General features: G+C 46.5%; 1 protein-coding gene across 9 annotated transcripts in view; it reads left to right on the top strand.

The window, feature by feature from the left end:
• The window catches only part of Arhgap17 (Rho GTPase activating protein 17), an 88264-nt gene that overhangs the window by 35726 nt on the left and 26211 nt on the right, over positions 1-26327 (top strand). For 7 of the 9 annotated variants that reach the window (XM_028867885.2, XM_028867883.2, XM_037210872.1 and 4 more), the window contains exons 2-10: positions 3046-3085; positions 6901-7005; positions 10667-10740; positions 12404-12515; positions 12729-12805; positions 15178-15289; positions 19609-19677; positions 19834-19915; positions 25320-25447. In XM_028867885.2, coding sequence (XP_028723718.1) covers positions 3046-3085; positions 6901-7005; positions 10667-10740; positions 12404-12515; positions 12729-12805; positions 15178-15289; positions 19609-19677; positions 19834-19915; positions 25320-25447 — 799 coding nt within the window. Of the gene's footprint in view, positions 1-3045; positions 3086-6900; positions 7006-7384; positions 7458-10666; positions 10741-12403; positions 12516-12728; positions 12806-15177; positions 15290-19608; positions 19678-19833; positions 19916-25319; positions 25448-26327 lie in introns of those variants that run through there. The other 2 variants (XM_037210867.1, XM_037210876.1) reach the window with 2 other exon arrangements.

Here is a 26327-nt window from a genome sequence, read left to right on the forward strand (position 1 = left end):
GACCAGAAAAAAGTTCAAGACCATACTAACTGCATAATGAGGCCAGCCTGGGCTATGTAAGATTCTGCTTCAAAAAACAAAACCAAAACAAATTTAAAAATAAAAATTTCCAAGCAACCAAAAATTTAAAAAGCAGTAATTTGAATTGTTTGTGGTGATTGTATTATATTTATTTTTCTGTTTTTGTACTTTCAGTCCTAGGGGTTGAACCTAGGGCCTTGTGTATGCCAGGCTTTATCTAAGCTGTACCCAGCCCTCATGTTTGATTTCAAGTTCTCCCGTAGGAGGTCACTGAACAAGGAAGTGGAGAAAACCGCACACAGTGACCAGCTAAAGCACACCTCTAAGTTACATCGAACGCCCACAGTGGGATTAGAACAAGATTCACTCTGCTTATTTATTATGTGTTAGATGTTCGTTTTTTGTAAAACAACAGATTTGCTCTTCTCACTTTTATTCCCTTCTTTTAGATTTGTGAGAATGTTTAATAGGCCTTGGGACTAAGCAGCTTCAGAATTGAAGTAGGTTCAGACCAAAGCTTACAGGGCCCTGTACAGATTTCTGGGTCCTGGTGAGAGAGGAAAAAGGAAAAGTTATATACAATTCAGGATGGCCTTTTACTAAAGGAGGGACGAGGCTGTGGCAAGAGATGGGTCTCATGCCAGGTGCTCTCCCTCAAGACTAACCTCAGGCCTCTTTTGAAGTACATGCTTGATCTCCTAGTGTGTGTGGGGGGGGGTGTGGGGGGCTGTTGCATTTCCCTGCACTTCAGCAATGTCCAGGCCACTCAAGCCAAGGCTGAGAGTGCTGACTGCTGCTCTGGCCCTGCATGGAGTTCAGAGATCCACTCCTGCTCACTGGGGCTTTGGCTCTCTCTGCAGCCTCTGCCCCTCTGGTCCAGGGAGGCATTTGAATCAGGGCAGAGTTCTGGTGACCTGCAGAATGTGGTAAGTGAGCCACTCCTCTAGGCCTCCAGGTTAACTGGGGCACTGCGTCACACCTGGTGCTGGAATCTTCGGTAGCAATGCCCATTGCAGTAAACACGCCACTGGCCCCAGCGTAGGCTGCAGGGGCACTGATACTTCTCTCCTTTGCTCACACATGGGCTACTCTGAGCCGTGTTTTCAGGTCATTCTAATGGTCTCCCTCACTTTTTGGCCAGTTTTTCCTTCTTTTATATTGGGTCAAGACTAAGATTATGCAGCCCTACATTCTGCCATAGTTTATTAAAAAGTCATTTCTGCCTGGCGGTGATGGTGCACGCTTTTAGTCCCAGCACTTGGGAGGCAGAGCCAGGTGGATCTCTGTGAGTTTGAGGCCAGCCTGGTCTACAGAGCGAGATCCAGGACAGGTATCAAAACTACACAGAGAAACCCTGTCTTGGAAAAGCAAAAAAAAAAAAAAAAGTCATTTCTGCAAGGTATGTGGTACACACCTTTAGCCCCAGCATTTGGGAGTCAGGATCTCTAAATTTAAGACCAGCCAGGTCTACATAGTAAGTTCTGGGCCAGTGTTCCATAGTGAAACCCTGTCTTGAAAGTCAGGGAGGGCCTCCAATTTCTAGTTCATTGGGCCTCTTCTAAACTCCCCTAACTATTCAGAATTTTCTTTTTCCTTGAAACTCTCCTTGTTCATTTTTAATGGAAATTTGGTAGGTATTGCAAACAATTTCTCAAATCATTAATTGAACCACAATCCCCAAATAATACTTTAGACTCTAGTAATTTCGGGTTTTATATGTCAATAAGCAGCCCTGTGAACTGCAGAGAAAAGCATTTTCTGCTTGTGACAAAGTACTGGCAAGGACTTTGAGGAAAGAGTGGCTGGTGAGATGCTCAGTGGGTAAGGTGCTTGCCAAGGGATTGTGAGGACCAGACTTGAGGCCCCCCAGCCATCAGGTAAAAAAACTGGTGAGTGTGGTAGCCTGATGTGGCATCCTCAGGACAAGACTCCTTGCTAGATTAGCTGGATCCATAAGCTCCGGGTTCAAGTGGGAGACACTGCTTCAGTATATAAGGTGGGGAACAATGGAGGAAGACACTAGGCATCGACCCCTGGCTTTCACATGCATGTGTACCTGTGCACACATGTGCTTCCATACACTTGGGAACATGGACACATATGCACATATACCCATGTCAAACAAATAAGGAAGAAAGGTTTATTTTGGCTCATGGCTTCATAGGTTTAAGTCCTTGGTTGTTTGGCTCTGTTGCTTTGGGCCTGTGGTGGCACAGAATATCATGGGAATACAAGCAAGACCTGCTCACTGCATGGTGTCAAAACAAAACAAAACAAAAACATAAACAAGAGAGACGGGAAAGGGCTGGGATCCCCAAGTCTTACCCAAGGGCTGCCCAATGACCTAGCTTCTCCAACTAGATCTACTAAGAGTTACCTTCCTAAAATTGCAGCCAGCCTTTAGCAATTGGGTCTCTGGGCAGTTTTCTTCAGCTTTGGACTCCAGCAGCCTAGGCATGCCTTCTTCTGATAGCTGGCTGCATCCCATTCTCTGTGAAGTTCAGCGAATCTAGTAGTTGCTCTGAGCACTACAGAGAGAACCCTGGCAACTAGCTTTGTTTCCCTTTGAAATTAAAGGAGGAACGTTTGCTACTGTGGTGTGTGAGGCCCAAGCTTTGGAGATTTAGGACAGACTTTTCTCGTAGGGCTGGCTGTGTAAACTTAGATATGATCATTTTAGCGCCTGAAGTTGAGCCGTCAGAAGATGGTTCTCAAAGCACCGCCTGTGTGGACTTCCATAATGCAGGGCCGCACTCCGGACACACAGAGTCAGTCTAGAATCTGTGTGACCAGCCCTGGAGAAAGGCTGTGAGTGACTCTCCACAGCAGGCTGAGGGCTGCTGCCCCACACCATGGCCTCTTGTGTTGGATTGCCGTTCAGTCTTTTTGTTTGGTTTCGCTTAAGTTGCCCTCTGATGTAAATTTCCTCCTGCCTGTTCAGTTGGAAATCCCCGGTTACCCATATTTAAGTTTCACAGGTTACTTTTCCTGCACTTCTAATTCTGATTTTCATTTTTCCCATAGAGCTGAGAAAACAGAAGTCCTCAGTGAAGATCTGCTACAGGTAACAAAATACATTTTTTCCTCTGGACTAGGGATCACATCCCAGGCTACATGCATGCATGCATGCTGGGTAAGCGCTCTACCACAGAGCTACACCACTAGCTGTCTTCTTTTTTAAGACAGGGTCTCACTGCTTGGCCCAGACTGGCCTTGAACTTACTCTGTGCCCTTCCAGGCCTTGAACTTGAATCCTCCTGCCTTAGCCTCTGATGAGGTCTTCACCTCCAGGCCTGTCAAAATAGTCTTAAAACCGTCTCTTTAAAGATGTGAAATGAAAACAAATGGTAGATCTAGGACTGGCAGTGTGACTCTGGTAAAGCACTTCCTAGCATGCACAAGCCCTGGGTTCCCAGCCTAACGGAGGAGATGGTTAGAAGGAGGGACTTGGGGGCCGGGGTGACATAGACATGGTGAGACTTGGCACTTGTGAGGCCTTTCACTTCTTCTTTCTAGGTGGAAGAGAATCACTAATTAGCAGGGGGTTGAGTAGGGACGGAGAGGCATGGGATGGGATGGTGAGAGGAAGGGGATCCGAAACCCTCTGTCATGTTGTGGAGTTCACATGGGGCTAGTCCTGCTCCCAAGTGCCAGGTGTTGGGATGGGGTGGGGCCCAGTCAGTCCACTGGCATGGTGGCCTGGCCACAGGCCCTGGGCAGGCTGCCACTCTGATCCACTGCTGTGATGTTTCCCCTAATGGGACAGGTCCTGCCCACTGCTGGAGGCCCCAGTGGCTCCAACCTAGAGCTTTGACGATCCTCTCTTGTTCATGCTGTTTCTCCCCATCTCTGGGTTGCTTGGGTCTTGGGAGTTTAGGCTTGTGTTGATATGGCCAGATCTAGCATAATCACCTGGAGGTCTGGGATGCTTCGTGTTGTCAGCTCAGACCTTCCTTCCTTTTCCTGCCAGGAGACTTTGGCCATGGCCACTGTATTCCATCTGTCAAGAAGTTTCCCTGACTTTGGTCTTGGAGAAGACACTGGGGCCTTTTATGTTTCATCTCTGTTCACATCTCCACAACTGCAGAAGGCTCAGGGTGGGCGAGCCTCTGCTGCATGGAGTCTGTTAACCTGTTCATCCTGTCTGCTTGCCTTGTGGTTCCTTAGCTTACACAGCAGTCTGTCTACTCAAGTGAGGCTCTAAAGACCAAGAGTCTGGTCCCAAAAGACTGTCTATCCCTTCCCGTGGAGAAAAGGAACTGGGAGAAGTCAGAAAGGGCTTCCTTTCACCACAGCCTGTCAAACATCTCAAATTGTGTCAGCCACCATTTTGGTTTCCGTGGACAGATTAATTCTGGATGTCCTCATACAAAACAATGCAACATTTGAACTTCTCTTGTGCATATCCTTTTGATGGCATCCTTATTTATTTATTCACTTACAGTGGGCAAGTACTCTGCCACTTAGCCTCATCCCAGCCTCATCTGTACTTTAAATCCCTCTTGATTATTCACAGAGCCTTAAAAGATGTTAGTGCTCTGTGCATAGTTCTTATGCTGTGTTGTTTGGAGAACAGCAGCAAAAGTACACACATGATCTCGCAAAAAAATTTTTTGCTTTGAATGTTATTTAATCCATGGTGTTAAATCCATGGATGTGGAGGGCCACTTGAGCTGGGTTTTAGTGCTGGGAATTGAGACCTAGAGCAGTAGAAGCCTATGTTTTTCCCTCTAGCCTGGTACATTTTTAAAAGCTTTTTTTTTTAAAGGCAGGGAGGTTCTAAGTTCAAGGCCAGCTTCTGCTATATAGTCAGACCTTGTCTCAGAAAACAAAACAAGAAAGATTTGTTAAAGAATTACATTCTTGACAGTTCTTAGTTTCGGGCATGTATCTTAAATTCATTTTCTGACTTCCTGAAGTACGGTTTGTGTTGGCCAAGTTTTAGCTAGGTTTTCATGCCATCCTGCCCCAGTAATATACATGATCTCATTTAATCCTTGAAGTTCTGAGATTAGGCCCTTGCAGCTGGAGGAGGACCGCGGCCTGACGGCACTCAGGGTAGCTGTCCAGCATCGTCTGTGGGCTGTGAAAGTTTTGCCCCTCTCAAACACACTGGTTTGGTAACACAGACTGTTCTTCGTTGTCTGTTGTTAAGTGCTACAGATGTTTTCCCTCTCTCTTTTCTGCTGTTTCTAATTTGAAGGAGGAAAAAAACAAACAAACAAACAGTGGTTTCCAGTGCTAACTCTACTTCCAGGTCTGCCTCCAACTGGCCCTGTGGCCTAGGGTTGAGTTAGTCCCCCAGTGTCTAAGTTTCCACCATTGTCCAGTGAGGATGTTGACAGTCTCTGCCCCATGGGTTAATGGGAGGACTAAGGAGAAAATGAACCAAATGGTGGGGAGCCCTGACAGTGGACCCCGAGAGAGGGGGTTTGATTTTGCTCTGTTAGATACTCCAGGCCACCAGCAATGTGTTGCTAGCCTGCCTCTGAGGTAACACTGCCTTCTTCCCCCATCTTTGTCTGCCAGAGCTGCCTTTTATTTTAGTAGTATGGTGATGCCCCAGAAGGCTGTGAATCTCAGCAGGCAGAGACTGGAGTGTATTCCCTGTTGCTTTTCTAATATCAGGCACAGGAGAGTTCTAGGTACTTGTCCACCATAGTCAAAAGTAGAAACCTTCTGATCCTGTGGCAGCCACTGGACCAGGCACGTGGGGGAGACCAGTGAACAAAACAGACAGGGTTCCTGTCCTCATGGCGTTGACATGTTGGTAAAAAGTTCCAGTCCAGTGATTCATTTGCTCTTGTGGCAGATGGAGGAGACTGCTAGGTTTCTAATGCTCTAACCTGTGGCCACTGTAGATGGGGCGGTGCTATGGCACGTGCTCCTGAATGTCAACTTGTCTACAGGTCACAGTCCTGATGAATGGGGCTTGGACCTGAAGAGAAGCTGCTAGTGTCCAGGTACCTTTGAGAAACAGACACAAAGCAGACTAGGGGTCCAAATGTATTCTGCTTTGAGTTTGCTGACTTTTCATGAGAATAGAAAGCGTCCCTGAGGCTTGCTCTCACTCTTCATGAGTCATCAGAACACACATTTTTGACATTCCTTCCTGTAACAAGCAGCCCTCTTTGCCATAAACAGCTATATTCCAGCAGTCTTATTTTCAGAGGCTATTCAAGATGTGTGGGTCTCTGGATCAGTATTTCATCAGTATGTGTGGGTGTCCATTCTGCTGAGGGGGCCCCTTTAAAATAGGAACCAAAACCTATCTGAAACCTAATGTGGAAGAAGGTTTTGGATACTGATCTTGTTTTGGTTGTGCTACATGGATTTTGGGTCTGCTGCCCTGTGGGGAAAACCCCATTGCCCATGCTTCTGGTGCTGCTATTGACTTTTCCCATGTGACTGTAAATAGGAGTTTGTTTGATTGGACCAGAACTTTGATGGTGCTCTGGCCAGGAAACTGACTGCCACTACTTGGCCTCGTAGACATAGTCATGATTGTCTTTTTAGCCTGAGGAGATTCAGCTTTGGAGGGGTCTAGAACATTTAAGTATAAGGAAATCAGCTCTGTGCTTTCCTGGAGATATTGACATCTTGAGTGGAGTACTCCTTGCATCTAATAGGTAGAGGCCAGAGATGCTGCTGAACACACCACAGTGTACAAGACAGCCTCCTGCAACCCAGCACTCTAGGTGTCAGCACCTAGAACCGTGAGAACCGTGGTGTGAGTGAATAGGAGCTGTCTGTCAACACCCGAGAGCTGTGGAGTTTTACTGCAGCTTGCTTTTCCTGCCTCCATGCACACACCAAACGTGGAAGAGACTAAATTTCTCCTTAAGACCTTTAAATGGCTCTTTGTCTCTGCTTTGACAGATCGAACGGCGCCTGGACACTGTGCGGTCAATGTGCCACCATTCGCATAAACGGTTGATAGCATGCTTCCAGGGTCAGCATGGCACCGATGCCGAGAGGAGACATGTGAGTATTAGATGCATCTGGGAGCCGCATTCAAATGACAGTTCAGTGACACACCGGGAAGCCAGCGTTTGTGGCTTCGTTAGTCACCAGACATCACAGAAGGAAGAGCTCGGCTGTCTGCAAATATCTGTGTCACCCTTTTTTTGTTTCCCACGGCTACTTACAGGGCACAAGGTTTTCCCTGGCTTGCACAGCAGTTAGGATTCTGCAGTTATGTAAATTGAGTGGACATTTGCATACACTTGTGGGTCTGGGAACGCTTGCTTGCTTTGGTCTGCCTCCCAGAGACAGACGGAGGCATTGCTCTGTCCTCACTGCTCCTCCTCCAGCCTGGCTTCTGCACCACTGACTTTCCATCCTTGTCTCCGCCCTCCTGTAGCTGCCTTGCTAGTCAGCCCTGTGACTCTCGTTGTGGATATCTTTAAGTTCCTCGTCCCTACCTGCTCTGTAAGGTGAGACCTAGTTATCATGAATACCTGAACTGAACTGTGTGGGCCATCATCCTGGTTCCCTTCTGAACCGTATTTCCTGCCTCCGGTTTTCATCCTTTCCAGTCAGTCTTCAGTCTGATTATCAGAGTCAGTTGCCAAGGTGGGAAGATGCTGAATATTCTGTGGTGCTGGTAGCATACCTGGACACATGGAGGTGCCCAGAAAACTAGTGGGGGGGGTCTGCTGGTTACCATTGCCTAGAATACAATCCAGACTCTTTGGCATGACTTAAACTCTGTATTCTAATCCCATTTTGCCTCACAGCTTCTTCGTTCCTTGCTTTCTTCTCATTCCCACTGCAGTCCAGCCACATCATACCCAGCAGTCCCGAAATAAATCTATGTCCTTTACACAGCCATGTCCCATCTTTTTCTTTTGTCTGCCCAACTGTCACTCCTATTCATTAAAAACAAACCAAAATTTTTTTTATCAAATATCTACTGTGTTCGAGTGCTAGAGATACAAAATGGATAAATGCTCATGGCCCATTTGGGCGATGGATGCTGCCATCGAGTAACTGTGAAACAACACAGTGAATAAAACGTGCATAGGATGCTGTGGGAGGGCTGAGAGGAGAGAGCAGAGGAAGTAGTCAGGTGGGCTTCTTGGAGGGCTCGGTGCCTGGCTGTGAAGAGGAGACTTACTGGTGGTAGTGGGTACATGCCAGCAGTGGGAGCAAGGGGCTGCATCCTCATTTCTGAAATGTCTCGTACCTTAGTGTTTTTTCACAACCTCAAGCAAATGTGCCAAAGAAAAGGCTCTTTGAAGCGTCAGGAAGAGTTGCCATGACAGTGGTGAAAAAAATTAGGATCCTCAGGAGAGCGGATACCGTGGAGAGGGGCTCCAGGAAACAGATACAACTCCCAGGGGCACAGAAATAGCTCCACCCCATGGGAAAAGACAAAGGGTGGGAAGAGGGATGGAGAGCAGCTTTCTCAGCTCTGAGCCTCCGTGGACAGCAGAACTCACTAAGTGAGCCTGTAGGAGCGCCCAGCTGTTGGCACACATGTCACCAGTGGACAGCTTTTCAGTTCCCTCTGGTGACAGAAGAGCTGTTCACCCCTGGGGAGCCTGGTTCTTCTCCATGGAGTTTCAGTGTGGATAGATGCTTTTATTAATAAGATGATTCGTCCAGCAGAATTTCCTTGTTTATGTATTCCAGGAAACAGGATCACGGCTGTAGAGTTAGGGATCATGAATGACATTTACAAAATAGGTTCTTCGTAATTTTCCCCTCCACAGACCCATGGAGTTCTAGAATTATACAAAGTCTGCCTCCTGATTACTACATTTATCTTATGTTTCATCTCTTTATGAAAAGAGCTCACCTAAACCATGAATTATCTTTAGTTATGCTCATATCTTTCTGTTCTGAGTGCATGGCAGCCAATAGTGGTCTCTTTGTGGTTGCTGGGAATCAAACCCAGGTCCTCTGGAAGAGCAACAAGTACCTTTAACTGCTGAGACATCTCTCCAGCCAGCGCATGGATAAACTTCAATTCAGAATGCACAAAAGAACATGAGTGAAGTTTGTCCCAGTCTTGTCCTCTCCCTCCCCCTACCAGAACCACCACATTGGTACTTTCTTGGATAGCTGTCTAGAAGTACTTCCAAATGGCACAAGCCAATGCATGCAGGAAAGCAGGCAATAGGCACTCTCTGACATTGGTCCTTTTCCCTGGGAAGACAGAATGAGATGGCTTTGCAGAGTGAAAGCATCATTTTGCAAGCACCATGTTGTTAGAAGCAGCCTCTGTTACTTTCCAGGCCTCTTCTACATATACTCTGAGATAATGCCAGCCACACTGGGGCTCCTGTTGCTGATCACTACTGTATCCGACCTCTGTGAGGCTCCAGGCTAGCCACTTCACCTCTGGGTCTGAGTTCCCTGGTCAAATGATTCTGCTGCTGATTAAGAACAGATCTCTGATAGGAAAATGATTGGCTTTGTGCTTAGAAACACCACAAAAGTTGTTGAGATATTTTTAGATATTTAAAGCTGAATTTTAGGACTGTCACCCAGATTAAGAATGTTCTAGCCTAAGTTTTGCAGTTGAGCATTTTACTACATTTACTTGTGATGGTGTTTAGAGAACAAGGTCTATTCATAGAACACAATCTGAAACTCTGGAATCTGGGGGCTTAGGGCTCTACCTCAGCTGGTAGAGTACTGGCCTGGCATGCGTGAAGCCCTGGCTTCAGTCCCCAGCACCACGAAGACTGGGTGTGGCAGTACTTGCCTGTAATTATAGCACCCTGGGATCAGAAGTTCAAAGTCATCCTTGGCTACATAGTGAGTTCAAGGCCAGCTCAGGATCTAGGAAACCCTGTCTCAAAAAAACAAACAAGGCCTGGCAAGATGGCTCAGCGGGTAAAGGTGCTTGTCATCCTTGATGGCCTGAGTTCAATCCCAGGAGCCCACAAGGCAGAAGGAGAGAACGGGCTGTCTTCTGACTTCCACATTGGCATTGGTGCAGCTGCACCCTCCCACTCACAATAAATGAGGGTTTTTTTGTTTGTTTTGTTTTGTTTTTGAGACAGGGTTTCTCTGTGTAGTTTTGGTGCCTGTCCTGGATTTCACTCTGTAGATAGGCTGGCCTCGAACTCACAGAGATCCGCCTGGCTCTGCCTCCCAAGTGCTGGGATTAAAGGCATGTGCTACCGCCACCTGGCGAATTATTTTTTAATAATTTTAAATTTTAATTAAAAAATTAAAATCTGAATCCAGAATGCCTTGAAATGTATGAGTATAGACTTTGGACCATTTCACATTTTAGATTTTCAAGTTGGGGATGTTTAGCCAGTAAAGGCAGTGCACATATTCCAAAGTTTAAACATCTGAAACACTTGTTGGTCTCAAGATTTCAGATAAGGGATACTCAGTCTCTATGCACCTGATTAATTAGTAACAGTAATAGCAGCAGCAACAGTAGCAGCTGCCGAGCCCCTGGTGAGCACATGCCATGTGGGGGCACTCCCCATGTGCTGAACACACCCTGTGTGCCAGGCACCTAAGTTAATTTAGTTCAAGGACAGCCACAGGCTGAGCCCCAGGGACAGCTCTCTTCCTTGTGCAGGTTGCCTGGAGGGCAGGGGTACAAAAAGTGACCTGAAGCAGCCCAGTGGGAACAAAACATCAGATAAAAACCCACCTTGTCTTTGCCTTACAGAAAAAGCTTCCTCTGACAGCACTCGCCCAAAACATGCAGGAGGCTTCAGCCCAGCTCGAAGAGTCTCTCTTGGGGTAAGAGCAGTGCTTCCGGGGGCCCTTGGCCTGGAGGTGGGGGACGTGGGCAGCTGTTGTATCTGGCAGCCACCATAGGAATCAGAAACACAATAGGGGGGCTCTATCATCGGGGGAGCAGCTGGGGTGCTGGGGATGTCTTTCTCTACTAGGAGCTTGGGGGGAATTGGGTGAAAAGGGGGCCACACCCAAGGCGTCAGGATTGTTCCCCAGTGCTTGCATATGAACTTGTGCACTTGCCCATGCCAGTAGGCTCAGAGCTAGTACGGACAAGTCCTTCGCAGTCCTTCAGACTCACTCACTTTCACAATGGCCGTCAAGACACAGAAGGTGGTGGTAGTCTCAAAAGAATGAATTTCCTGAATTATTTGGCTTATGTGGTGGTTGTTTTAACTTCAAAATGTTATACCTAGTTTATTTTCTTTTTAAATATACTTTTATTTTTAATCGACATATAGATAATTGTATACTTATGGGTCTATGGTGGTATGATGTATAATCATTATATCTGGATAATTGGAATGCTTATCACCACACACACACATGCTCGTTGCACACACACACACACATGTGCATGTGCACGTGTGTTTAGACCATTTTAAGTCTTTTCTCCAAGTCTTTTGAAATTAAAGCCTGTGCAGGTTTCCATCTTGGCTTCCTGTACTACTGGCATTTCCGCACAGCAGTGATGCTGTGTACAAGCCCAGGGCTGAATTCTCCCCAAGTCCTAGTTCACTTAGCCTTCAGAACAGCCTAGGAGTAGGCAGTACTAATGCTTCCATTTTACAGATGAGGGACGCTGGCAAGAGAAGGGTAGGGAGACTGCCTGAGACCACACAGCTGCAGAGTACAAAGCCTGTATTCAAACTGTTCAGCTTGGCTGTGATACCACAGCCACCTCTCACCACACCACACCCTTTCTGTTGCCGAAAGAGCTCCCCAGAGAGGTGGAGGGGCATGGTGCAGAAGAAAGGCAAGAGGAGGACTGGGCCACTGGAGTGACACCCGCTGTGTATTTAAGGAAAACAAAAAGAAGTAGTGATGATGTTCGAGTGGTACCGTGTTCTTGGCCCGTGGGGCCAGCCATTTCATGTGCAGTTGAGAACCTTGTCTCTGTGTGGTGTTGGGGAGGAAGCCACGTCTGTACTGGGTAAGCTGGAGACCGAGTTTTGGTGTTAACTCTAGAGGAAGCATTGCTAAGGCTAGACTCAGTAACAGACACAGAACCACACAGAGTGCGTGACCTTTTGCACATGTTAAAATTTTTCAGGGTATTTTGAGAACACTCATTTCATCTGACTCGAGAGCCTACTTCTTTGAGTTGTAACCTTGCTGTTCACACTTCCTATCCCTCCACATTAAGTCCATGCCAGAGCTAGTCCTTCCCTCCCTCCCTCCCTCCAGCCTCCTGTTCTCAGGTTGAAACCTAGGGCCTCCTACACTCTAGACAAGAACTGCATCAGTGAGCCACCTTCAGTCTCAGTTCATTTCCTTTGAAAGCACAAAGCTGGCCTTGTATTTCAGGTGACAATGTACAGGCATACATTGTAATGGCTTTATTGGGGAGTGTTCTGCTGTGTTCCTGTCACAGAGCAGAATACAGCCATATGACAGACCTTCTTTAACGAATGCATGGTTTTTGTTTGGTATCTTGTCCCTAAAGGAAGATGCTGGAGACCTGTGGGGATGCTGAGAATCAGCTGGCTCTTGAGCTCTCACAGCACGAAGTCTTTGTGGAGAAGGAGATAGTAGACCCTTTCTACAGCATAGCAGAGGTGGGTTCTTGTGCCGCCTAGCCGGGCGGGGATCAGATAGTAAACGGTTAGTGTGGGCCTAAAATTTTAAGTCATCAGCAGCTTTAATGTAGAACTTTGGGAAAGTAAGGGAAGTTTGTATCTAAAAGAAAACCTTTGTAAAGAGGTTATTGCTCTTGGAAGAATTCAGCTAAAATCCCCAGGTGTATCTATGTGGTCTGTTCTTCCTTCCAGGTGGAGATTCCCAACATCCAAAAGCAGAGGAAACAGCTTGCTAAACTGGTGTTGGACTGGGATTCAGTCAGAGCGAGGTAAGGTGATGCTGTGAGGGTAGTGATGAGTGCAGCAGAATTCTGTCCTGTGGTCAGCATTCAGGCCTGTCAGACAGATACCTCAGTCACTGACCAGGTCACAGCCTCTTCCAAGTGTGTCAGTGGGGATCCCGTTGTTAGAACATCCTGAACTAAGTGTATTAACAGGAAAAGGGCTGGGGACTGACACTCCCAAAGTCAAAGCTCTCAAGACATTGGAGTTGAGGGATAATAGACCTGTGATCCTGACAGCTCATGAGAGCCTCCCCAGGTCTTAAACCTCCATGAGCAAGAAGGGAAGGACTCACCGAATGCTGTGAGTTCTGGTGGCTCTGGGCGGGGTGAAGGGGTCTCTGGTAGCAGTGCCTCGGAGAGCAGCTCCTGCTCTGCAGTGCCTCGGAGAGCAGCTCCTGCTCTGGAGTCTGTGGCTGTGCTGTGCTGCGTTTCTTTGTTTCTCAGACGTCTCTGAATCAGGACCCACTGATGGGATGTGGGTGAAGGAGAAAAAATGTCAGAAACCAGTGGTTCACTGTGTCTGGTTTAATAAATGATAAGAGGGGTAGCTGTCGAGTCAGTGTCACTTCCCACGTGGCAGGTGTCAATCCATCTGTTACTAATTTGATTCCCTACCAGTCCTCCATTTCCTCCCCTTTATTTTCAGCAAATATTGCTTGCTTCCCACTTAGTGCAGAGGCCCCTTGTAACTAGCTGGAAAGACCAGGATGGGTCCGATACAAACACCCTCTGTTTCTGTGAAGGGGACTGTTTCACAGAGAAGCTGGGACCAACACAAGCTGTCTATATGATTTGCTCCGTGCCCTAGAGATAGCAGGGGACAGGACCAGTGCTGACGGGGAGTTCTGCTGTGTCCTTGTTGTGTATACACCTGTGTCTAGATCCCCGCATGATAGTGAGACCAGGGGTGTGCCCCCTACATACATTTTTGCTCAGAAAAGAATGTCTGCTAGCCGGGCGGTGGTGGCGCACGCCTTTAATCCCAGCACTCGGGAGGCAGAGGCAGGCGGATCTCTGTGAGTTCGAGGCCAGCCTGGGCTACCAAGTGAGCTCCAGGAAAGGTGCAAAACTATGCAGAGAAACCCTGTCTCGAAAAACCAAAAAAAAAAAAAAAAAAGAATGTCTGCTACTTAATTAAGTGAGGTTGTGTGTGCCCTTCACTGTGTGTGACTAAGCGAAATAGAGAGACTATCTGTCAGGGCATCAACATCTCAAGCACATGTGCCCTACGATATCCAACCCTGACTCTTATGTCCATAGTCATACTCACTTAGTTAACTCAAGCGGGTATTGGAGAAACTGCAGTCGATGAGTCTTCCTTACTTGCCTTTACTTGTTCCTGTGGCTCTGCAGAAAATGGGATCTTAATGCAGTGAGCCTCTGTGATACGTTTTCTGCAAATGATTGTGCCTATTCCTCCTTTTTGTTTTGTTTTTGATGTGCTGGGATTAAAGGTGTGCCACCATGCCCGGCTGCTTGTCCCTTCTTTTACTCCCTGTATTAGTTCTGCAAGGTAGACAGTGTCCTTCAGCTTCACCTAACAGATGAGACAACCCAGGCAGAGGTTAGACTTCAGGCCACACAGCTCCATAAGCTGGAACTGCTCCTCAAACAACACTCCAAATTCTGTGCTTCTCTCAAAGCCAGCACTGGCCGTTTTGCTTCTGTGGACATGGAAAGCTTCCTGTGCATCATCCTGGGAATGAGGAAGTGGGTACAATATGGCAGGGCAGGGCAGCGGACCGAGAAGCTTAATAAGTTGTTAGTGTGTGTTTTCATGCTGTGTGTGCATACTATCGATATTTAAATTTTCAGTGAGACCAGACTATCCATATTCACAGGGTCAAAGCAGAAATAATGGTATAGATCCATTATTCACATCTGCCCCTCTGCTATTACTATGTGTGTCTGAAATGCTTTCATAGCCACAGGGTTGAAGTTCTAGCTTTTACTGCTAAAAGCAATCACAGGTCTCACATGATAGAAAGGTGCATCATAAGGCATCCTCAAGAGCAGGGACTTGTTCTCAAAATATAGGGAGCATTCCAGATGTGCTTCATGGCAAGGACTCAATGATTGGGCCCTGCACAAAAGAGGTTCCACAGATTGTGTTCCAGCTGTGGTGCTGTGTGACACAGAATATGCTTGGTTAGGCCACTCCTCAGCACTGCAGGAGTCCTGCCTTGAGGAGAAGCTAGCACCTGTTTTTGCTTGCTGCTGATCTAGAGGCTAAACATAAGAAGGAGGAAGGCTGCCATCGCAGGGGAGTCAGGCTGGGGGAAGGGTCTTCTCTTCAAGGCCTGACTCTGTTAGAATTTGCACAGCTCCTTCTCAGTCTGACTCTTCCTGTTTTGCAGGTGGAACCAAGCACACAAGTCTTCAGGAACCAACTTTCAGGGGCTTCCATCCAAAATAGACACCCTAAAGGAAGAGATGGATGAAGCTGGGAATAAAGTTGAACAGTGCAAGGTATGGGAATTCCCTTGTTGGCGTAAACCTTTAGCTGTTTGTTGTTTTCTGTAAATAATGGGCAAAAAGTCATGTTATAAATTCTTCCTTCAGTGATTTACCTAGTTCATATCAGAATACTATGAATGATACTGAAGAGTAGTTTTTATTTTATTATTTCTATTTGTTCTTCTCTCATACATTATATCCTGACTACAGTTTAGTTTTTCTTTTCTTCTTTTTTTTTTAGTTTTTATTTTCTAATACTATACATTATTTTATAATAAAAAAAATACATTTTAAAAAATCCAGGTGGGGTCTGGAGAGATGCGCAGTGGTTAAAGATTACATATTGCTCTTGCAGAGGACCTGAATTCTGTTCCTAGCACCCACATTGGGTGACTCACAACCACCTGCCACTCCCTCTCCAGGGAGTAGCACCCTCTTCTGGCTTCTGCAGACACCTGCACTCAAATGCTCATACCCATACACAGCACATTCACATAGCTAACATAAGTATAAATAAATAGAATAGATCTTAATGCAAGTGGGATGTTTAAGGAAAACTTGACTGGGCTTATTTAAAATAACCAGTTGAGAAAGAGGGAAAGAAACTAAATATAATATAAAGTTATAATTGAAATGACAGGTGGTGGTATAAAGACAGAGAAGTATAATAGTATAGGTTTTCTGATATAAACATGACATCTATTCTACAGTAAATTGGTCATATTTACTTTAGTAAGGGAAGGACTTTGTTTGTTTGTTTGTTTTTAGGTAGGGTCTCACAATGTAGCCCTGACTGTTCTAGAAATCACTATGTAGATCAGACTGGCTTCAACTCACAGAGATCCCCACCTGCCTCTTATTCCCAAATGCTAGGATTAAAGGCATGGGTCACTATTCCAGGGAGGAAGGATTTTTTTTTTTTTAATGTTTCTATAACAATTGGTTTGTAATTTAGGAGAATAATAATTTTCTCTCACAAAAAATTAATTCCAAAAATACTTTCAAAAGTTCCATACTGATTAGATTATTAAGTGATATTTTTCTCATGTCTAATCATGTAAATAAACACTTATTCAAATGCTTTTAGAGGCACTAAAGAAATCAGTCATTGGTGACTCTTGGGACCTTCTTTTTTTTTTTTCCCTGCTGTTGCTTGTCTTTTTCCACAAATGATCATTTCCTCGTAGATTGTGTTGGGACTCTTACATTTTGGTTTGTTCAGGCCATGTTATAATCCCTCCCTTAAGATAGCAATTATTGCTGGGTGGTAGTGGTGCACATCTTTAATCTCAGCACTTAGGAGACAGAGACAGGTAGTTCTCTGTGAGTTCAAGGCCAGCCTGGTCTACAGAGCGAGTTCCAGGACAGCCAGGGCTACACAGAGAAACCGTCTTTTTTTTAAAAAAAAAAAAAAAAAAAAATAGCAGTTATTGATCTCTAAACTGTTAAATACTGAATATAGTAGGTAAAAATGAAAATGTGCCCCATAAAGTTGCACCGTAGTTAAAGGATCATATTTAGCTTAGTAGGTAGAGTGCTGGCCTGGCATGTATAGAACTCTGGGTTTTGTCCCAGAACCACACAAAGTGGAGTAGTAATCCTAACACTTGAGAGGTAGAAGCAAGAGGATCAGAAGTTCAAGGTCATCCTTGGCTACAAGCTTGAGAGCGGCACTGGGTACACGAGACTCTAACTCAGAGAGAAACAAAAAAGAATGTGAAAAAAAAGTCATATTCAAGTGACGCTGCTAACTGTGATTTGTTCAGAGGGACTTGTATCCACCAGCTTAACCAGCAGAGAAAGGCATTGTCTCTGGGGTTCTGGGAACTGGGGTGAGTGTCTCATTGGCATTGATCTTTCCTAGACTTAGCCCAGACCACAGACGCTGCTTGCTTCTCTCCATGTGCTGATGAGTGAACTTACTGTGATCCTCCCCTTTATTGGAATATATATAATTCTTTAGAAATACTGGTCTTAAGCAATTAGACATGACACAAGCCTTTAATTGCAGCACTCTGGAGGCAGAGGCAGAGGCAGAGGCAGGTGGATCTCTGAGTTTGAGGCCAGCCTGACCTACATAGTGAGTTCCAAGACAGCTAAGCTATGTAGTGAGACCCTGTTTCAAAAAAGAAAAGATAGACTGTTATTATGCCTGATGGGTGTGTAGTTCTTCCTTAACTCACCAGGCCCCATGCTTAACAGTTTCCCGACCCTTGAGCCAAATGACTGCTACATTCCAGCATGGTGTCCCTAGCTTTAGTTTGTGTTTAGCATTTGACTGTTTATTTTTCTTTCCTCCTCTTTCTGGTTGGGAACAAGGTGAGGTCTCAGGACATCTACTTTCTTGCTTTCTAATTTATTCTAAAGGGATATTTGTTGCTCCTAATGTGCATTTCCAAATAAGAGAGCCCTCATATCACTTTGTGTACCTTAATGGAAAAAATAGAAGATAGTACATTAAAAAGCTCACTCAAGGCCAGGTGGCGGCGGCGGCGGCGGCGGCGGCGGCGGCGGCGGCGGCGGCGGCGGCGGCGGCGGCGGCGGCGGCGCACGCCTTTAATCCCAGCACTCAGGAGGCAGAGCTAGGCGAATCTCTGAGTTCGAGGCCAGCCTGGTCTACAGACCAAGATCCAGGACAGGCACCAAAGCTACACAGAGAAACCCTGTCTCAAACAAACAAACAAACAAACAAAACAAAAAACAAAAAAACAAAAAAGCTCACTCAACCTATATGTATAGTTTTCTAATATATGTGCTTCCAACATATATGTAAAATATCTATAGACACATGTTTAGAAACATTAGAAATATATATTCACATGCCAAATCTGTCCTTTAAATTTCTGTCCTGATGGTACAAGCCTGTAATCCCAGCTACTTGAGAGGCTAAGACAAAATGATTACAAGTTCAGGGCCAGCCTGGGCTACAGAAAGTACTCAGGACCAGCTAGGACTTTTGTGACACTCTGTCTAAAAAGTAGAAATTAGGCTTAGTGATAGAGAGCTTACCTAGAATGTGCAAGGTCTGCGCTTCAATCCAGTGCTGCAAGTTAATAAAAATAGCAACATTTTTTATATAAGTGATTAATTTATGTTTCTCCACTCTTCCATTCTCTTTCTCTTTGCCCAGCATCTGCTGCCACTAACACAAAACTACTGTTTCTAGTATCTTGGTTTTTTTCATACACATATTTATATGACAATAGAAGTATGACCTTTTCCCCCGTCTGCTACCCAGACCCCAAGTGGTAATAAATGCCAAATTATGCTCAATACTTTGGCTCTCTTAAAAGGTGTGCCAGCAGCCGGGCGGTGGTGGTGCACGCCTTTAATCCCAGCACTCGGGAGGCAGAGCCAGGCGAATCTCTGTGAGTTCGAGGCCAGCCTGGGCTACCAAGTGAGCTCCAGGAAAGGCGCAAAGCTACACAGAGAAACCCTGTCTCGAAAAAAACCAAAAAAAAAAAAAAAAAAAAAAGGTGTGCCAGCAGATATCTTGGTAACTTATTTATTTTCTTTTCGTATTTGAGTGATAAAATCCTCTGACAAAAGCACCTTAAGGGAGAAAGAACTTGTTCTGGCTCACACTGGAAGGTACCACTGATCCCATCACAGCCACAGTTAGTTAGGAAGCGGTGATGAATGCATGCTGCTGCCCAGCTAACCATTTTATACAGTCTAGGATCCAAATCTCAAACATGGTGCCCCCCACTTTTAGGGTGGGTCTTCCCACCCCAACCTGATTAACATAGTTCTTCACAGGCATTCCTTCAGGGGTGGTGGGTTGGTGGTGCTTGGATGCCTGTCTCTTACAGGTTTCTGGATCCTGTCACATTGACAGCACTAACCCTAACACTTGGATTTCCTTCCATGCCAATCCAGAACATTTTTCCGATTCTTTTTTCTTTCCTTTTTCATGAGTGTGTGGTGAGTTTGTTGAGTGTGGGTGAGGTTGGGGGGAGGAGCATAGAGACCAGTTTTAGTTGTTAGTTCTTGCCTTCATTGTGTCCGAGGCAGGCTCTGTTTACAACTGTGTAACCCAAGCTAGTTGGCCCACAAGCTCCGGAGAGTCTCCTGTCTGGGCCACCATCTTACTGTGGGAGTGCTGGAATTACAGATGCATGCCCAGTGCCCAAGTGCACCCAGGTTCTCAGACTTGGGAGCCATCTCACCATCTGGAAGTTCTTTCTGTGTGCAGTGCACAGCTGTAACTTGGTCAGTAGACATCTCACCTGTGGCTGTTTTCATCCCCTTTGTTTGATCTAAGAAGTCCCCAGAGGTTGTGGTCAGGTGCCAGTTTCTTTACTGACGTTAGTGATGCATCTTCTCCCCAGGATCAACTCGCAGCAGATATGTACAACTTCATGGCCAAAGAAGGGGAGTACGGCAAATTCTTTGTGACGGTAAGTCCCTTCCCTTGACTGGGTGTTAACATGTTGTAAAAGTTCAATCATTTAAGCTTTATGGAAAGAGTTCATTTTTAGTTTTGCTCAACCATTGTGTCTGTGTCCATCCAATGCTAACGTTACTTTTGTTTTTGAATGTGGGTCTGTTCTCAGTTATTAGAAGCCCAAGCAGATTACCATAGAAAAGCATTAGCAGTCTTAGAAAAGGCCCTTCCCGAAATGCGCGCCCATCAAGGTAATGTAACCTGCGTGTCTGCTGATACCTCCTCTTGCTCTGCCCCTCTGCCTCTGTTCTTCTTCACCCTGCCTCTGCATGCCTTTCCTTGAGATGAAGCCTCTCTGCCTAGCATTTCCCAGCATAATTTCATTCTTGCTGCATTCCTAATTTCTTCCAAACCCAAATTAACACACTAATGGAGCATTGCACTTCCAACACCTTCCATTGAAGACAAACGGCCTCTCTGCTTCTTGTACAGGTTTGAAAACCTCTGCCATCCCATTACCCTTTCCAATCCTATTTTTGTTCCATAGGGAGCATCAATCCACTTTAGAACAGGTATTCCAGACTTACCGAGGAAGACTTTGACAGGCCAGCCCTTGCTGCCCCATCAGTCACTGTGATCAGATCACAAGGCCATGGCTGTTGGAAAGGTTCTTTCTTCCACTTCTCTCTCTCTCACCAGCTCTGATATTTTGTCTGCTCTGCTGAAGCACGGAGCCCTTTTGTCCACCATGTGGTGAACGCTCCCTGGGGTGGAGTTTTGAGTTGGATGTGTTGGCTCTGGATGTCCCAGGTCTTCTGTTACTTCTCACTGATGTACCATTAGAATCAGCAGGTGCAGGCGGAAGTTGTTGAGGCAGGAAGTGCTCTGTCATCTTTGAGTTGTACAGCATTTGTCCCTTGGTGTCCATGAGGGGATTGGCTCTCCAGATCAAAAGTCCCGTTTGCAAACACCCTCCACACACACCCCCTATATTTTTTTTAATCTCTAGATGACTTGCAACATCTATTATAATAATGCAGTGCTACATAAAAACAGTTGTTATCCTGTATTGTTTGAAAAATGACAACAAGAAAATGAATACTTACTCAGTACAGATCAGCCTTTTCCAGTGTCTTTTTCTTTCTTTCTTTTCTCCCTTTTTCCCTTGTAGTGCTGGGATGGAACAAAAGGTCATGTGTATTTGAGGCAAGTGCTCTGTGCCCACGACCTTTCCAAATACTTCTGGTCTGCAGTTGTTGACTCTGTTCGCTCACAGTTACGGAGAGCTGATTCTAGTTTGTTAGGCACATAGAGCTGACATTTGTACATCCCCTGTGGAGCCATTGAGCTTGTACTGCAAGGGGACCTGGCCAGGTGCTGAGTGTGGCAAACATGACTGGACAGGGTGAGCAAATGGGAGGTGTTCACTCATGTGTGGGCAGCCGGGCCCCTAGAAAATGCAATGTCTTCGTCTAAGTTTCAGGAAGCCCTGATGAGTTATTCTGTGTGCCTGGATGCTTTGCACTGTAGGATTAAGATCTCTTCTAGCCTGACTGAGTGCATGGGGTCTCGAGCAATCCCGAGTGCAGTGCAGTGTGTCTCCTCCCCTGGCTGTTCTTTTCAGGACAGGCTGCCTTTGTTTCCTAAATCACCCAGTTTCCCAGTCCTGGACAAGGTATTGAGTCTCAGCAGCAAAGGCTCATCTTTCCAAGGGACAGACTGCTGTCAAGTTCAGAGCATTGAGAACATGTGTTTGTGAGATGTCCACTGCTGGTTGGGCCCTACATGGGATAAGATGTAGGTGTCATTCTAGCCTTTGAATGGGGAAAGCTCTGTTGGGAAGAGTTGAATATTAACAGAAGCAAGAAGGTTGGATTTCTTCGTCATCTCCATTCCGTGTTCTTCCTCAGAGAAATATTCAGAAAGTCAGGGGAGCAGAGAAGAGCTCAGGATGCTAGAGGGAAAGCTGGAGTGTGACTAGCATCGCTCTGAAGAGGTGTGCTCTGTCTTTTTCAGTCACTCGCTCACGGGCTGCAGTCTGGCCCCTCCCCTCCACCTGTCTTTGTACCTACCTTTCTTTTAGCCCCATCTTTTCTTCAATAGCCTTCTCTCAGAAGGACTCAGCGTTTCTTTAGGGAAAATAAATCATGCAATGGGATCTTCCTGCCCCCATACCTGGAGGACTCCAATATCCACTTTGTTGTTCACCTTCCTACCCATAACCCTTTGCAGTTTGACTTCTGTGCCCACTCCACCATTAAAGGAAATTACAGTTGCCCAAGGAGCAGCGACCTTTTCCCCAAATCTTGGTGTTTGACACAGCCCAGGTCAGCACTGTCTGAGGACACCTTCTTCCTGATTTCACCTTCCTTCATGGTTAGGATTCCACATGTCTTTGATTCTGTTCCCACCCGGTAGTCAGCCTTTTCGGAGTCCCTTCTCATTCTTCCGTTCCTCTCTCGTTCTCCCCCCTCATCCTTTTTCTCTAGAATCCTTCATCTTGACAGCTCCTCCAACCCCCACCCCCTGCCTGCCGCACTATAAGCATCAGTTAGTTCCTTGGGTCCCTTGCATTCAGCAGACCTTAGCGCCCGAGACCTCCCACTCCAGCTGTCTTTCAGCTGTCTTCCCCCCCTTGTCCTCCATTACTGCCCTTTTCCAAACTCAGCAACTGTGAGAGCTGGGAGCCATCACTCTGTCCCCTTGCATACCTGTGACCAGTTCTGGGGGGTTGGCACTGAGCGCCACCCTCCTTCTGTCCCACCAGCCCCCTGCACCCTCGTTTCCTTGTGTCTCAGTGCTGTTCCCAGCCAACTCCCTCTCATGTGCTTGTCTGCTTCCTGATGCCCATCAGTCCCTGCCTCACTCACTTCCTTTGAGGAGCCTTCTCTAACCACTGCGGCCAGCGCCGAGTACCTTGTCTCGAATTGCTGCTGTCGTCACATTGATGGTCTACACTGGAAGTCGCAAACAGCCATAGCTCATTCAAATTTATTTAAAAATTAGTGGCTACCATTAGGTGAAAAAGCAGATCATTTTTAGCAGTCCTGACCTCTTAGCTTCTCTTGGACATTTCAAAAGTCTCAGCACACCATGCTTTCCCCTGTGGAAACCTCTATCAAGCTCTCAGAGTGGCTGCAGCCATAAACTCTCCAACCTGACCCACAGACCTGTTCTACCTCTCACCCCCAACAACTGCGTTTGCGACCCTTGTCTACACCATTGATCGCCACATCTTAGCAATATGTCCTGTCTGTAGCGGCTGTTACATGTTTATGTGTGTGTCTTGTGTGCCCTTCACAGTCTAGTTGTTCTTACTGTGAAAGTGGGGAGTGAGTCCTCATGAGTTGTGTGTGTCTGCTGCAGTACTTGACACATAGTAGGCCTGTTTGTTGAAGGCCAGGTCTTGAGTTCGAACTTGCCTTTGGAATTGTATATCTAGGTCAGAAGTTCTCATTTGTTCCCTCTGCTGCTGACACTCCAAAGTAGGTGGTAAGCCATACTCTGCTCAGTGTTTACTCCAACATTCCAAGAGAGGACCGGAGTGTGGCCATCTCTCAGTGTTATGGGGGTCTCAGTCTTGTCTTCTCAAAGGAAAGTGAGTCATGAAAAGATTAAGCAGAAGTTTATTTGGGAGGACAAGCTCTCCAAAGAGAGACTGCAGTGGCAGAGGCAGGAAGCAGCATGGTGGCCCATGTCGTTGGCTTTAGAGTTTTTTAAATGTTATGAAGTAGGTGGCATAGTTATGGGAAAGATGGCCCTTTTCTCATCCCAAACCATCGTGGATTGGATCTCCCTTTCAGGGTTCTTTGTGTGATCTGCTGGACAACTTCACAGAGGCGCAGAGGGGCAGACCCTTGGTCGGTGCATGCATGTAGAATGTGCCCCTCCTGGTGTTATATGTAGCAGTAACGACCCATGTGCAGCCTCGGGGACATTTCACCACGGGGCATTCTGACTGACCGGAGACACAGCCACCAAATGCTGCCGCAGTTCTCTTGGTTACCTCGTCCCTAACTCCCTTTTAGATTGTTCAAGGTTCGTGGTGGAACTCAAGACATTCTGCTATTTTAAAAATGGAGAGTTTTTAGTGTGAGGGCTGGGACCCTAGTTTTACAATAGACTACACAGGCAGGACACAGGGCTTGGGCAGGATGTTGAGCTCCTTCCTCCCTGCCTGTGTCTATCTTCTGTTGACATCAGCATCCAGGGTTGGACATGTTGTAGGGGTGATTACAGGTGTCATATGCAAAACTCCCAAGTGCCTCACATGTACCCCCTAAGAGAATGATCACATGACCATTTTGAGCCTGATTGGCCATCATTGCTTCAGGTAAAAAGGACAGAGTAGTCTAGGTAAGATCTAGACTTCTAGAGAACTGTCACAGACCTCTGTCTTGTGGGACAGGACAGACCCTCTAGATACTTTTTCTGTTAGAAAGTTCCCTGGGCCAGGGCTAGGACCTGGCCAAAAGCAAGGAGCTGAGAGTGGCCTATCTATACCTTGGTCTGTGTTTTTATCCACTGCCTTCTGTCTCCATCCCTTTCTCTCATCTTTCCTCACTTCTTCTTGCTGTCATTTTAAACTTTTAAACATTTTTTAGGCCTGTGCATCCATGGCATTTTGTTTTTCTCCCTTCCTCTCTACGAGGGTGTAAGGGGCCCCGGCCCCTGCATGGAGGTGAGGGAAAAGCCACTGGGCAGTCCTGTCCAGATCCGCCCTCGAGTAGCAGGGTGGTGATGGGAAGGCATGCAGCAGAGGCTGGGAGGAATGTGTACTCTTCCTTAGCTCACAGGATCGTATGTTGGTTCTTTCTTTGGGGTCTGTGTGCTTTCCAGGCAGCACTAGATCTCTGCAGTGCCCACGGTGGGCCAGGCCAGCCAAGCACCTCCTATTCTAATTCAGCATGTCCATGTTCCAAATTCTCCTATGACTGCTTCATTGTGCATTGTTTCTGCTGAGCTGCCTCGGATCTGTAATGTCTGAAGTAAGACCTGTGACCCAAAAGTCATAAAACACTGTTGCCGCTGTCAGCACAGCCTTCAGCCCAAGCTGCTTGGGAACCACATACACCAAAGTTTTTCTTCTCGGAGGCTTTGAAACTGGATGGAGATTGGTGGAGAGTACTGCATGTCACAGCGTGTTACCTACTTTGAATTCACCTTGACCTTTTTTGGTCTTGTCTGACAAACATGGCACTCCTCTTGGGAATGCTAAGGGTTATCCTTTCACATGATGGAGTTTCTTTCTTGTTCTCTGCCCACGAGGGCAGCGCTGCTGTACATAGCTAGAGTAAATTTCTTTTCAGTAAAGACAGTGTGCTCAGATGTAGCCTGCATTGTAATGCAAGGCCTCTGGCTCCACATGTGTTGATGGTACGTGGTGCAGGTCCAAGGCCACCATCAGTATCTCCCCTAGGCAAGTCGTGCCATAGGGCATGCTAGGAGCCTCTGTCCCCCGGTGATTGTCCCAGCCTGACACAAGTTCTGTGCTCCCATAGTTGGTAAATGACAAAAGCTTCTCAATTTCTGGTGTTTCTCCTCTCCCCGAGCCCCAGCCACCAGTCTGCAAGGGAGCCCTTTGGTGCCATGGAAAGAAAATCCCCAGGGATTCATGAGGTGGCCAGAGGTCTTACCAACTATTTCCTGCTCTAGATAAGTGGGCAGAGAAACCAGCCTTCGGGACACCCCTGGAGGAACACCTGAAGAGGAGTGGGCGTGAGATTGCTCTCCCTATTGAGGCCTGCGTCATGTTGTTGCTGGAGACTGGCATGAAGGAGGAGGTGAGGGGCACCCAGGTCCCACCTGCCAAATCATTTGACCCTCTTCTGTCCAGATCACCCCCGAGACACACACACACACACACACACACACACACACACACACACACACGATCCATATTTCCCAGTAAGTCCCGGGACCCTTATTTAGTAAATGAAGTGGGGCCTCCCAGAACAGGTGCACTCTGGCCTTTCACCGTCCTGCCTCTTTCCTTTCCATCTCTGCTTATGATTTGGGACAATGCTCTGGTGGCTGAGAACATCCATGACCTCTTGTTGATGACAGTCTTGCATTCATGTGTGCTGTGCAGTGGTTCTAAAGGATATATTATGTTTTGTATTTTATGTGATCCATACCAGAAATACCGGCATGAACCAAGCAGGGCAGCTCTTGTTTTTCCTCTTACATAGAGGGAAGTATGCAAAGAGTTCATGCCAGGGCAGAGCTAGATTTTAAAATGGAGATTCTTTGTCCTTTAAAGAATCTTTTGTTAATCAGGTGGTGGTGGTGCGTACCTTTAATACCAGCACTTGGGAGGCAGAGGCAGGCAGATCTCTGAGTTCAAGGCCAGCCTTATAGAGTGAGTTCCAGATAGCCAGGGCTACACAGAGAAACCCTGTCTTTAAAAGAAAACGACTCTTTTGTTGAAGTCTCACATGCATACAGAAGAACAGAAGCTCTGTAGGTGAACAACACAGCGAGTTTTCACAGAGAAAACCTTGGTATCTAATCTGGCCCAAGTCAAGACCATCCTGGAAGCTCTCATGTTGGCTTCTGGTACCTAACGTCAACTTTTAAAAGCCCCAATCCATGCTTCTCAATGGTAGAGCAGCGACACTTTTGATTGTCATCAATACCTAGCACCACTACCTGCTCATTCCC

The sequence above is a fragment of the Peromyscus leucopus genome, chromosome 1, assembly GCF_004664715.2.
Source record: "Peromyscus leucopus breed LL Stock chromosome 1, UCI_PerLeu_2.1, whole genome shotgun sequence".
In the NCBI taxonomy this organism is placed as follows: domain Eukaryota; kingdom Metazoa; phylum Chordata; class Mammalia; order Rodentia; family Cricetidae; genus Peromyscus; species Peromyscus leucopus.